At 45.7% G+C, this 13,710-nt stretch overlaps 1 protein-coding gene across 2 annotated transcripts in view; it reads right to left on the bottom strand.

The window, feature by feature from the left end:
- GPR107 (G protein-coupled receptor 107) overlaps positions 1-13,011 on the bottom strand; it is an 80,875-nt gene extending 67,864 nt beyond the window's left edge. For both annotated transcript variants that reach the window (XM_035260357.3, XM_078329483.1), the window contains exon 1: positions 12,846-13,011. In XM_035260357.3, the coding sequence (XP_035116248.1) occupies positions 12,846-12,986 (141 nt within the window). In that variant the 5' untranslated portion in view covers positions 12,987-13,011. The remainder of the gene's footprint in view (positions 1-12,845) is intronic.
- Between the last annotated feature and the right edge of the window lie 699 nt (positions 13,012-13,710).

Genomic DNA, 13,710 nt, shown 5'->3' with positions numbered 1-13,710 from the left:
TGATTTACTTACTTACAAACATCACTGTGGGTTTTTTGTTTTGTTTTTTGCGACTGGCCTCTTTCTGTCACCCAGGCTAGAATGCAATAGCGCAGTCTTGGCTCACTACAACCTCCACCTCCTGGGTTCAAGTGATTCTCCTGCCTCAGCCTCCCAAGTAGCCAGGACTACAGGCACGTGCCACAATGCCCAGCTACTTTTTGAATTTTTTGGTAGAAACAGGGTTTCAACATTCTGGCCAGGCTGGTCTCAAACTTCTGACCTCAAGTGATCTGCCTGCCTTGGCCTCCCTAAGTGCTGGGATTACAGGCATGAGCCACCGTGCCTGGCCTACAAACATCACATAATGTTTTCTGGGGTTTTTTTGGAGACAGAGTTTCGCTCTTGATGTCCAGGCTGGAGTGCAATAGCACAATCTCAGGTCACTATAACCTCCACCTCCTGGGTTCCAGAAATTCTTCTGCCTCAGTCTTCCGAGTAGGTAGGATCCATGCCCGGCTAATCTTTTGTATTTTTAGTAGAGATGGGGTCTACTAAAAATGTTGGCTAGGCTGGTCTCAAACTCCTGACCTCAGGTGATCCACTCACTTTGGCCTCCCAAAGTGCTGGAATTACAGGCATGAGCCACTGCGCCAGCTGCAAACATCACTTAATGGCTAAATATGTTTTCTCAAACATTACTCAAAAATAGAAGTAATAACATGTTGCTATGAAGGCAGAGCTTCCTAAGGCTGCTGAAACAAACAGCCACACACCGGGTGGCTTAAAACCACAGAAGTTTGTTATCTCGCAGTTCTGGAGGCTGCAAGTCCAAAATCAAGGCGTCAGCTGGGCCTTGGTCCCTCAAAGGCTCTGGGGAAGAATCCTTCCTTCTCCTTCAAGCTCCCGGTGACTGACAGCATTCTTAACATTTTTGGTTTGTAGTTGCCTCACTCTAGGCTTTGCCTCCACCATCACATGGCCTTCTTCCCTCTGCGTATGTCTCTGTACCCTCTCCTCTTCTCATAACGGCACCTGGCACACTGAAAATAGGGCCTACCCTAAACCCGGCATGACCTAATGTTAACTGCAAAGACCCTATTCCAGATAAGGTTACATTCTGAGGTTCCAAGTAGAAATGAACTCGGGGGACGCCAGTCAACTCGACACATACAGATCCATCCTCTTACTCATTTACCCTGAAATCTTTTGGTGCTTAATTACCTGACCCATATTTTTGTCACTCTGCAACTAAACACATGTAGAAAGGGATAAAGAAAAGCTATCGTATAATTCAGATACAATTTCTTGACCCCTAATTTTTTTCTATTAGACACAAAAACAATAAACCCTGCTAGGTACAGTGTGGCTCATGCTGGTAATCCCAGCACTTTGGGAGGCCGAGGAAGGTGGATTGCCTGAGATCAGGAGTTCAAGACCAGTCTGGCCAAAATGGTGAAACCCCATCTCTACTAAAAATACAAAAAATTAGGTGGGCATGGTGGCGCATGCCTGTAGTCTTAGCTACTTGGGAGGCTGAGGCAAGAGATTTGCTCAAACCCAGGGGATGGAGATTGCTGTGAGCCGAGATTGTACCACTGCACTCTAGCCTGAGCGACAGAGCAAGACTCCATCTCCAAAAACAAAAACAAAACAAAACAAAACAAAAAAACTCCATGAAGAAAAAATCTACACAGCAGTAGTAAAGAAAGGCAATAAAAAGGAGAAAGAAAAAAAAAAAAAAAGCAATCCCTGGAATTCTCCAAGGTTGTTTTATTAAGAAACCCCAGCAATCACTCAGGAGGCTGAGGCAGGAGAATTGCCTGAACCCAGGAGGCGGAGGTTGTGGTGAGCCGAGATCGCGCCATTGCACTCCAGCCTGGGTAACAAGAGCGAAACTCTGTCTCAAAAAAAAAAAAAAAAAAAGAAACCCCAGCAATCAAATATTTTATTATCCTACACTGGTATTTTCAGAAGGAAGCACACTGGCATACGTGCCACCGAAGAGCAGTCACTTAAAAAAGGCATATATAATGTGGACTATGAAAACTTGAAAAAAGAAAAACGAATACTAGCAAAAAATAATTAAAATTTGAAAAATTTAAATTAAAAAGCATGTTATATTTTTATATATACACACAGGCTGAAAAGCAGCTGCTTAATAAATATTAATACTCATACTTAAAAGAGAAGAAACCCTGAAATGTCTATTTAAAAAAAGAATTGACAGTGTACACTGAGGTTAGGAGTATCTTTAGTTCAAATATGCCAGATGTTGGTATTAAAGCAACTAAATCTTCCCTGTCTTATTCTCTCATAAGGAGTTCAGGGCCAAGGTGGGAGGATTGTTTGAGACCAGGAGTTCAAGATCCCAGCCTGGACAAAATAGCAAGACCCCATCTCTACAAAAAAAACAAATTGGCCGGGTGTAGTGGCTCACGCCTGTAATCCAAGCACTTTGGAGGCCAAGGCAGGTGGATCACCTGAGGTCAGAGTTCAAGACCAGCCTGACCAACATGGTGAAACCCCATCTTTAAAAATAAAATAAGGGCTGGGCACGGTGGCTCACGCCTATAATCCCAGCACTTTGGGAGGCCAAGGTGGGTGGATCACGAGGTCAAGAGATCGAGACCATCCTGGTCAACAAGGTGAAACCCCGTCTCTACTAAAAATACAAAAATTAGCTGGGCATGGTGGTGCGCGCCTGTAGTCGCAGCTACTCGGGAGGCTGAGGCAGGAGAATTTCTTGAACCCAGGAGGCGGAGGTTGCAGTGAGCCAAGATCGTGCCATTGCACTCCAGTCTGGGTAACAACAGCGAAACTCCACCTCAAAAAAAATAAAATAAAATAAAAACCCAAATTAAAAAATTAGTTGGACGTGGTGGTGTGTACCTGTAGTCCTACCTACTAGGCAGGCTGAGGTGGGAGGCTCTCTTGGGCTCAAAAGTCTGAAGCTGCAATGAGCTATGATTGCACCACTGAGTTATAGGCTGGGCAACAGAAAGAGACTCTATCTCTTACTTAAAAAAAGAAATAAGCCGGGCCAGGCGTGATGGCTCATGCCTGTAATCCAAGCATTTTGGAGGCCAAGGCGGGTGGATCACCTAAGGTCAGGAGTTCAAGACCAGCCTGACCAACATGGTGAAACCCCATCTTTAAATAAATAAATAAGATAGGAAGGAAGGCAGGCAGGCAGGCAGGAAGGCAGGCAGGCAGGCAGGCGAAAGAGCCACCATGCTGTATCATAACTACCTGTTTATGGGCCTGTCTCATTTTTGTCTCTCTAGTGTCTAGCACATAGCGGCATTTAATAAATGTTGAATGAGTGAACTACTACTTAGACCAGTCTACTATTTGGTGCTATTACTATTACTTTTTTTTTTTTAGACAGTCTCGCTCTTGTCACCCAGGCAATGGGTGCAATGGGGCAATCTTGGCTCACTGCACCCTCCGTCTCCTGGGTTCAAGCGATTCTCCTGCCTCAGCCTCCCGAGCAGCTGGGATTACAGGTGTCTGCCACCACGCCCAGCTAATTTTTTGTATTTTTAGTAGAGATGGGGTTTCACCATGTTGGCCATACTGGTCTTAAACCCCTGACCTCAGGTGATCCACCCACCTCAGCCTCCTAAAGTGCTGAGATTACAGGTGTGAGCCACCTCACCCAGCCTCAGTGCTATTATTTTATGTAACTGTGTCTAATCCTCATAACCACCCTGTGGGAAAGCTACCCTCATCCCTATTTTACAAAATAGGAAACTAAGAATCCAATCCCTTGCACTTCTTCCACACATAAGCTCTCACCTCATTTTGCCCTGGCTAATGCTTTTTCTTTTTCTTTTTTTTTTTTGAGATGGAGTCTTGCTCTGTCACCCAGTCTGGAGTGCAGGGGAGCAATCTTGACTCACTGGGCTCACTGTGACCTGTCTCCCAGGTTCAAGCAATTCTCCAGCCTCAGCCTCCTGGGTAGCTAGGATTATGGGCACCCACCACTCCACCTGGCTAATTTTCATATTTTTTGTAGGGACAATGTTTCACCATGTTGGCCAAGAGGGCCTTGAACTCCTGACCTCAGAGGATCCACCTGCTTCTGCCTCCCAAAGTGCTGGGGATATAGGCATGAGTCACCACGCCTGGCCTGCAGTGGCTAATTCTTACTCTTCCAGTCTCAGCTTTAATGTCACTTCTTCAGGAAACTGCTTCCTTATGCCAAAAACCAGGGCAGGTTCCTCATCACTCAGGATAAAATCCACGCATCCTACCATGGCCTCCAGGCTCATGTGCACCTCTCCACTAGATCACTTTGCTCCAGCCATATGGGCCTCCACAGACAAGGAAACACGAAGACGGTCACACTGGGAGTTTGCACTTCCTGTTGCTCTGCCTGTGATACTCTTCCCTAGACCCTTGAATGCCTGGCTCATCCATTAAGTCTCTCCAAATATTAACTCTTCAGAGGCTCTCTCCAGAATAGCTTCCAACTCCATTACTCTTGGTTCCAATACTGTTCCATTTTCTTATCAAATTGCCCCAATTTTAAATTATCTGTGCATCCATGTGCTTGCTGTCCAGGCCGGGCACACAGTGGCCCATGCCTGTAATCCCAACACTTTGACAGGCTGAGACAGGTGGATCACAAGATCAGGAGTTCAAGACCAGCCTGACCAACATAGTGAAACTCTGTTTCTACTGAAAATACAAAAATTAGCTGGGCATGGTGGCATGCACCTGTAATCCCAGCTACTCAGGAGGCTGAGGCAGGAGAATCCCTTGAACCCGGGATGCAAAAGTTGCAGTGAGCTGAGATCACGCCATTGCACTACTGTCTGGGCAACAAAGTGAGACTACATCTCAAAAAAAAAAGCTTGCTGTCCACTACCACTAGAATGAAAACTCCATGTAGGTAGGGGCTTAGTCCTGCTCACTGACTCAGCCTGTGTCTAGAAGTGCCCACCTAGGATATAAAAGACATCTGAAAAGTATTTGTTAAATGAGTAAGACAGACAGAAGGCATGTGTTGCAGAGTCATCCAGTAAGCTTAATAAGTCATTCATTTAAGTCAATGAATGTATATTGGCAGATTTTAAGTCGAAATAAAGTTTCAGGTACATATTCCTTTTGTGTGATGTTCTGCTTTAACTTACGTTTCATCCAACATCTTCTAGTCTAGATCCCATGAGCAAGGAAGGCTTCTAATGTGACTAGCCAGAAGTTACACAGCAGTGAGGACTGCTGATCTGGCTATTTCCAAGTTCTGCTCTTTACTACATGGCTTGCTAAGCTGCTGGCATAAAGTCTAGAGCATTCGAATTACGATTTGTGGATAATTGTCATACAAGTATCCAACCCAAGAAATGCCCAAATTTCTGAGACTTTAGCAAAGCCACTCCTGTCCACTTGCTCATCCGCATCACCTACCTGAAAGCTAGAATGATCAGTCATCAAAATATTTGGTTTTTAAACGCAATATAAAAACTATATTCAGATAGTTTTTGACATAAAACTTGGACTAGCCGAGTACAGTGGCAAGCATCTGTAGTCTTAGCTACTCTGGAGGCTGAAACAGGAAGGCAGCTTGAGCCCAGGAGCTGAAGGCTATAGTGTGCTATGCTGGCACTGGTGAAAAGCCACTGTGCTCCAGCCTGGGAAACATAGTGAGACCCCCCCATCTCTAAAATGAAAAACTTGAATTATCATTTTTATTCCATTAAGAAGAAATGGATTAGAAAATGACTATTTCCCAGCACTTTGCGAGGCCGAGGCGGGCGGGTCACGAGGTCAAGAGATCAAGACCATCCTGGCCAACATAGTGAAACCCCGTCTCTACTAAAATATAAAAAATTAGCTGGGCATGGTGGGGCATCTGTAGTCCCAGCTACTCTGGAGGCTGAGGCAGGAGAACTGCTTGAACCTGGGAGGCAGAGGTTGCAGTGAGCCGAGATCGTGCCACTGCACTCCAGCCTGGTGCCTGGCGACAAAACGAGACTCTGTCTCCAAAAAAAAAAGAAAATGACTATTAAAATAATATCAATGACCATGTAAATATTCCCATGTTAAAAGTTATGAGTAAGAATATGTTAATCACCTGTCATCCAGAAATGGCTAAATTACATTCTATGTAAGTCTAAGAAGTCAAGAAGAGTAAGATACTTAAGAAAAATTCCCATCAACAGAGGAGATTCTAGACTGTACTCAGAATGTGGAAGAGCTTATCTGTTTTCTTTGCTGCCTTAGGCTGCTTATATTACGCACAGTTCACCTCTGTAGGAGTGAAATGTGCCTAATGTAAGCAACCCATAAATTTTACCTGAGCATGTGAATGCCTAAGGAGTGACACCTGTTTGCACTTTATACACTTCTTTGGTCTTGTGTGCCACCTGAGAGAAACATAACAAGATCTACTGCACAATAAAAAGTACAACTCGGCCAGGCGCATGGCTCATGCCTGTAATTCCAGCACCTTGGGAGGTCGTGCAGGAGGGTAACTTGAAGCCAGGAGTTTGAGATCAGCCTGAACAACATGGTGAGACCCTGTTTCTACAAAAAAATTTAAGAATTAGCCAGGCATGGTGGAGGGTGGTCACAACCACTGAGAAGACTAAAGCAAGAAGATTGCTTGAGCCCAGGAAGTTGAGGCTGCAGTGATCCGTGTTCACATCACTACATTCCAGCCTGGGCAACAGAATGCGACCCTGTCTCAGAAAGTGAAATAAAAATAAAATATATAATTTAACAGTCTTATCCTTTGACACTAAATAGCATCACTAAATCACAATAAATCTAATGAACAAAGGAATGTAAGCACTGGGCATCAACAGGGCAAAAGAAACAATCAGACACTGTGCCTCCCAAAGGAAGAACACAGCCCTACTATAAAGTAGTCTTGCTAAAATAATCAAACCTGGCCGGGTGTGGTGGCTCAGGCCTGTCACCTCAGCACTCTGGGAGGCTGAGGCAGGCGGATCACGAGGTTAGGCTTTCGAGATCAGCCTGGCCAACATGGCAAAACTATGTCTCTACAAAAAATACAAAAATTAGCTAGGCATGGTGGTGGGCGCCTGTAATCCCAGCTACTCCAGAGGCTGAGGCAGGAGAATCGCTTAAACCCGGGAGGCAGAGGTTGAAAGGTTGCAGTGAGCTGAGATCACACCACTGCCCTCCAGCCTGGGTGGCACAGCAAGACTCCATCTCAAAAAAAAAAAAGAAAGGAAAAGCCTACCTATCCTGTGATTCCACTCACATGCAACATCCAGAAAGGGCAAGTTTATAGAGACAGAAAGTAGATTAGTGGCTGCCTGGGACTAGTGGTGGAAATGGGAATTGATTCTAAAACCAAACAAGGGATCCTATGGAGTGGCAGAAATGTTCTGTGGCTGGATTGTGGTCATAGTTGTATAACTCAGTAAACTTCCTAACAATCATTACATTATACAGTTAAAATAGGTGATTTTACAGTATATAAATTATACATCAACAAAGTTGTTTTTAAAAGGCAAGGGTTACTTCCTGCTGACAAGTCTTTTAAATAATAAAAATAATAAATAGCTGGGCACAGTGACTCACGCCTATAATCCCAGCACTTGGGGAAGCCGAGGCAGGTGGATCACCTGAGGTCAGGAGTTCAAGACTAGCCTGACCAACATGGCAAAATCCTGTCTCTACTAAATAATACAAAAGTTAGCCAGGCATGGTTAATCACATCCCAGCTACTTGTGAGGCTGAGGCAGGAGAACTGCTTGAACCTAAGAGGTGGAGATGGCTGTGAGCCGAGATCGAGCCATTGCACTCCAGCCTGGATGACAAGAACAAAAATCAGTCTTAAAAAAAAGAAAATAATAATAATAAACAAAAGGGCCAGGAATATAGAGAAAGGTCAAAGAGATGGAATGTGAGAAGATTGGGAAAGCCAGAACAACGGTGGAAAATGTTAGCATGGCATAAGAAAAGGGAATAAAAATATAAGAGGACTCATTTCTAATTTTAAAAATCATGAAAAATAAGAACAAGAAATTGATTTATGTGGGGATGAGGCAGAATTAGCCATGGGTTGATGGTTACTGAGGATGACAAGCACATGGGAGTTCCTTATCCTTATCTAGCTACTTTAGTATATTTGAATTTCTCCATAATAAAAAGGTTGTTTTCTTTTGTCTTTTTTTTTTTTTTTAAAAGAAACAGGATCTCAGCCAGCGCGGTGGCACATGCCTATAGTCCCAGCTACTCAGGAGGCTGAGGTGGGAGGATTGCTTGAGCCCAAGAGTTCTGGGCTGTAGTGCGCTATGCCAATCGGGTGTCCACACTAAGTTCAACATCAATATGGTAACCTCCCAGGAGTGGGGGACCACCAGGTTGCCTAAGGAGGGGTGAACCAGCCCAGGTCAGAAACCGAGTAGGTGAAAACTCCCGTGCTGGTCAGTAGTGGGATCACACCTGTGAAGAGCCACTGCACTCCAGCCTGGGCAACACAGTGAGACCCCGTCTCCTAAAAAAAAAGTAAAAAAATAAAATAAATAAAAATAAAAAAAAGAAATAGAGTCTCATACTGTCCCCCAGGATGGAATACAGTGGTGCCATTATAGCTCACTACAGCTTCTGACTCCTGAGCTCAAGGGATCCTCCCACCTCAGCCTCCCTAGTAGCTGGGACTATAGGTATGTGCCACCATGTAAGGCTAATTTCGGTGCTGTTGTCATTGAGATGGGATCTTGCTCTGTTGCCCAGGCTGCAGTGTAGTGGTGCCATAATAGCTTATGGCAGCCTCCAACCCTTGGCCTCAAATGAGCCTCCCTAAGTGCTGGGATTACAGGCGTGAGCTACCAGGCCCGGCCAAGTTTTAAGGGATCAGTGCATATTCCTGGTACTCAGTGACCTCTTCATGTTATCTTTACCAGTATGGGTCTCTAATCTGATCAGATCTCCTAGTTCTCTCAGCTGAGAGACAGGCAATCTAAAGTTGCTGCTCTGACAGGCTCTCTTCAGATGATTTCCATTTCCTTGGGCAAGAACTCAGAACAAGCTTGTCCAGGCTGCGTGTGACCCAGGACAGCTGTGAATGCAGCCCAACACAAATTTGTCAACTTTCTTAAAACATTATGAGATTTTTTTTTTTTTGCAATTTTTTTAAGCTCATTAGCTATGATTAGTGCTAGTCTATTTTATGTGTGACCCAAAACATTTTGTCATCTTCCAGTGTGGCCCAGGGAACCCAAAAGATTGGACATCCCTGACTTACGATGTTTATTTTCAAAGAAACAATTAGCCAGGTGCAGAGACTCATGCCTGTAATCCCAGCACTTTGGGAGGCCAAGGCGGGCGGATCACGAGGTCAGGAGTGCGAGACCAGCCTGGCCAATATGGTGAAACCCTGTCTCTACTAAAGTATACAAAAATTAGCGGGACATGGTAGTGGGCACCTACAGCCCCAGCTACTCAGGAGGCTGAGGCAGGAGAACTGCTTGAACACAGGAGGCGGAGGTTTCAGTGAGCCGAGATCGAGATCATACCACTGCACTCCAGCCTGGAGACAGAGCAAGACTCTGTCTCAAAAAAAAAAGAGAAAGAAAGAAAGAAACAATTATATTCAGAGGGATAACATGATGGAAAAAGAAAAAAAAGAAACAATTAATAGTGTTAATTATGGACTGAGTACCACATCATTTATGAAACATCTTATAAAGACAAAAACCATTAAGTAATTCAGAAAAACAGGGAGAACTCACTCTATCACCAGAATTATACCAATTCAATTTGCTTTCACCCCTAAAGTTAGGATATACTTTTACATCTATACCAATATTGCCAGCATTTACTTAATGATGGTAAACACATAACATTTTAATTCTATAAATGTACAAAAAGCACTGCACTGGGAGCCATGAGACATAGTCCTAGCCTTGTCTCTCATTTATAAGCTGTATGAACTCAGTTAACTCCTTAATCTAAGACATAAGATCCTAAAGTAAAATGAAAGAATTTTAAAGACAGAGTCTCGAACTCTTGCCCAGGCTGTAGTGCAGTGGTGTGATCTCGGCTCACTGCAATCGCCACCTCTTGGATTCAAGCAATTCTCCTGCCTCAGCCTCCTGAGTAGCTGGGACTACAGGCATGCACTACCACGTCCAGCTAATTTTTTTGTATTTTTAGTAGAGACAGGATTTCACCATGTTAGCTAGGATGGTCTCGATCTCATGAACTCGTGATCTGCCTGCCTCAGCCTCCCAAAGTACTGGGATTACAGGCGTGAGCCCAGGTTAAGATCAGGTGTTCTTAACCTGGAGTCATAAACCTGGCGCTGGGACCCATGCATAAGCTTTCGCAAGATTATGAAGACTCAGAAATTCCAGGACAGTTTTGTCTACATTTCTTTTTTTTGTTTGTTTTTGGAGACAGAGTCTTGCTCTGTCACCCAGGCTGGAGTGCAGTGGCATGATCTCGGCTCACTGCAACCTCTGCTTCCTGGGTTCCAGCGATTCTCTTGCCTCAGTCTCCCTTGTAGCTGGGATTACAAGCACAAGCCGCCATGCCTGGCTAATTTTTTGTATTTTAGTAGAGACAGGGTTTCACTATGTTACCCAGGCTGGTCTCAAACTCCTGAGCTCAGGAAATCCTCCTGCCTCCCCCTCCCAAAGTGCTGGGATTACAGGTGTGAGTCACTGCACCCGCCCTTTATTTAATTTATTTATTTATTTATTTATTTATTTATTTTTCTGGGATGGAGTCTCACTCTGTCACCCAGGTGGCTGGAGTGCAGTGGCATGATCTCGGCTCACTGCAACCTCTGTCTCCCGGGTTCTTCAAGCAATTCTCCTGCCTCAGCCTCCTGAGTAGCTGCGATTACAGGCACCAGCCACCACACACAGCTAATTTTTGTATTTTTAGTAGAGACGTGGTTTCCCCATGTTGGCCAGGATGGTCTTGAACTCCTGACCTCAAGTGATCCACCCACCTCGGCCTCCTAAAGTGTTGGGATTACAGGCATGAGCCACCGCGCCCAGCCAAGTTTTGTCTACATTTCTACATGCACTTTTCCGGAGAGAGGTTCTATAGCTCTCAACAGATTCTCAAAAAGAGCCGAAATTTACCTGCCCCACTCCCATGATTGAACCATTTTAATCAGGATAATTTTTACTTACAAACAACAAAAGTTGATATCAAATAGTATGGTTGTGGCCGGGTGTGGTGGCTCACGCCTGTAATACAAGCAGTTTGGAGGCCAAGGCGAGCAGACCACCTGAGGTTGGGAGTTCAAGACCAGCATGACCTACATGGTGAAATCCTGTCTTTAAAAGAAAAAAAAAAAAGTATGGTTGTATGGATCTAGTCAGGCTTGTATTTATTTTCTATATTTTACTTCTCTTGAGACAGAGTATCATTTTCACCCAGGCTGGAATGCAGTGGCATGATCTCAGCTCACTGCAACCTCAGCCTCCCAGGTTGAAGCAATTCTCCTGTCTCAGCCTCCCAAGTAGCTGGGACTACAGGTGTGTACCACCACATCTGACTAATACTTGTATTTTTAGTAGAGAGGTGGTTTCGCCATGTTGGCGGGGCTGGTCTCGAACTCCTGACCTCAGGTGATTCACCTGCCTCAGCCACCCAAAGTGCTGGGATTACAGGCTTAGGCCAAATTCATTCTGTATTATTTAAATTCTACATTAAATTTTACTATTAATGTAGAATTTAATAGTATGAAGCTAAACTATTTAGCTTCATAGTTTGCTACGGCAATGTGTTTTTACAAGACAAACTCTACAGTTCCACTTCTTAGAAGACTGTATGGTATGAAAACAATGTACAAGAGTTTGGGTCATAACAATTTACTTTTCTATTCCTCTAATTTTCTGTTTATATATTTTGAGACAGAGTCTTGCTCTGTCACTCAGGCTGGAGTGCAATGAGTGACCACAGCTCACTGCAGTCTCAACCTCCTGGGCTCAAGTGATCCTGCTGCTTCAGCCTCCCCAGAAGCTGCAGGCATGTGCCACCACACCTGGTTAATTTTTAATTTTTGTAGATTAGAAGTTGGGGAGGGGGTCCTTACCATGTTGACTAGGCTGGTCTTGAACCCCTGGGCTCAAACAGTCCTCCTGCCTAGGCCTCCCAGTGTTGGCATTACAGGCATGAGACACAATACCTGGCAAATTTCCCGGATTTATTAACCTGCTGAACCACTTTAGGGCATATTTCAGGCTTAGAGGTCTTTTCTCTGCTAGTTATAAAGCAAGATCCAGGGGGGTCATTCTAGGTTTATCAAAAATCTCTCCGCCCTAGACAATGACGGGACACAGAAAGAAAAAGCAGGCCCCTTAATTAGAGGCACATTTTTAATGCTGGCTTTAAATTCTCAGTCACGTGTTTTAAGCAAGATTTGAAATTCCTTCTGAAGATTTTCACTACAGAGAGCGCCCTAAACCAAAATGGGAAACTGAGGCTAAGATTCCAAGTACATTCAAACCGCAGATACAGTACAAGGGCACGAAAGAGCGGAGACCGCGGACTAGGAAAGCCGGCCTAAAAGTTGGAGGGGAGAAAGCAGAAGAACGAGCAGGCTGCCTTGCGAGAGGGACTCAGGGAAGCCAGCAGGGCTTGAAGAGCAGCCTCCGGAGTCCGTAGGGGTTAAGCCGCAGTTCAGCCTCCTCCCCTCCCTCAGCTCGAGTCTTCCCGCCCCTGCCAGTTAGCTCAAGGACCCCAGCGCCGCCCAGGCCCGCCTTCCCCACAGCCCCCGTCACTTCTCAGAGAAAGGCTGCAGTCAGGGGCAAAGAGGTGGTCCAATGGCTCATAGGTCCCCAATGGGCCAAAACTGCCCTAAAACCCGGGGGAGTGGCCTCGGCCTCCGCCCCCCGGGCCGGCCCGGCCGTGCCAGGCTTTACCTTGAGTGCCAGGTGATGGACGCGGCCCAGGCCAGGCTCGGCCAGCAACTGCAGCAACCCTAGCATCGGGAGCAGCCGGAGGCCCGCGGCCAGCCGAGGACGGCGGGAGCCAGTGGAGCCGACAGGCGCCAGAGCAGCCATGTTTGTTCCAGCATCACCAGCCTCTTCCTCTCCCGCCCACTTCCGGGGTTAAAAGGCGCAGCCGCCGGAAGGGCCTGGGGAGTGGGGCGCGGCGGCTGGTTCGGCTGAGGCTGTGGTCGTTTTCCTGGAGAGTGCGACTTGGGAAGTCGCCGAGGGGCCTGTGCTGGCCACCTCGGGGCCCTTCGATTGGCCCCTCCTGTGCAAACTTTCAGTTTAGCCCTAAGAAATGAAGCCCCGCTTTCTTGGCGGTTGCCATAACAACGGTGGCCGAGCCGGAACAGCCCGGGCCTCACCTCCGCCTAGCAGAGCTTTGGAAACGCCCTTGGGCTCCGGGCGGTGGATACGCTGTGTCAGCCGCACGGTGTCCCGCCACTGATTAACTGATTTCACCGAGCATTGACTCGGAGGAAAATATCAGAAAATTCCCGGCTCGTCGTAGGGGTCTTTTGGTTTTTTTCCAGGCTCTTCACACTTAAGTATCAGGCGAAATGGTTGCAGTAATAATGATTTATTGAGCCCTTATGAGGAAATTCGTTAGGCCTTTTGTTGCATTTAATTCTTGGAACAATTTGATGAGCTAGGAGGTAGGTATTATCATTATCCCTACTTTACAGGTAAGCAAACTGAGGCTCTGAGAAGTAAGTCATTTGCTCCAGGTTAAGCTGGAGTCACACGGAAGCTCTTAACTCCTGTGTTCTATTGCCTCATGCTGTTTCATCCAAGC

The sequence above is a fragment of the Callithrix jacchus genome, chromosome 1, assembly GCF_049354715.1.
Source record: "Callithrix jacchus isolate 240 chromosome 1, calJac240_pri, whole genome shotgun sequence".
Lineage (NCBI taxonomy): Eukaryota > Metazoa > Chordata > Mammalia > Primates > Cebidae > Callithrix > Callithrix jacchus.
The sequence above is the reverse complement of the archived record's forward strand: the minus strand, read 5'-3'. Positions and strand labels throughout refer to the sequence as shown.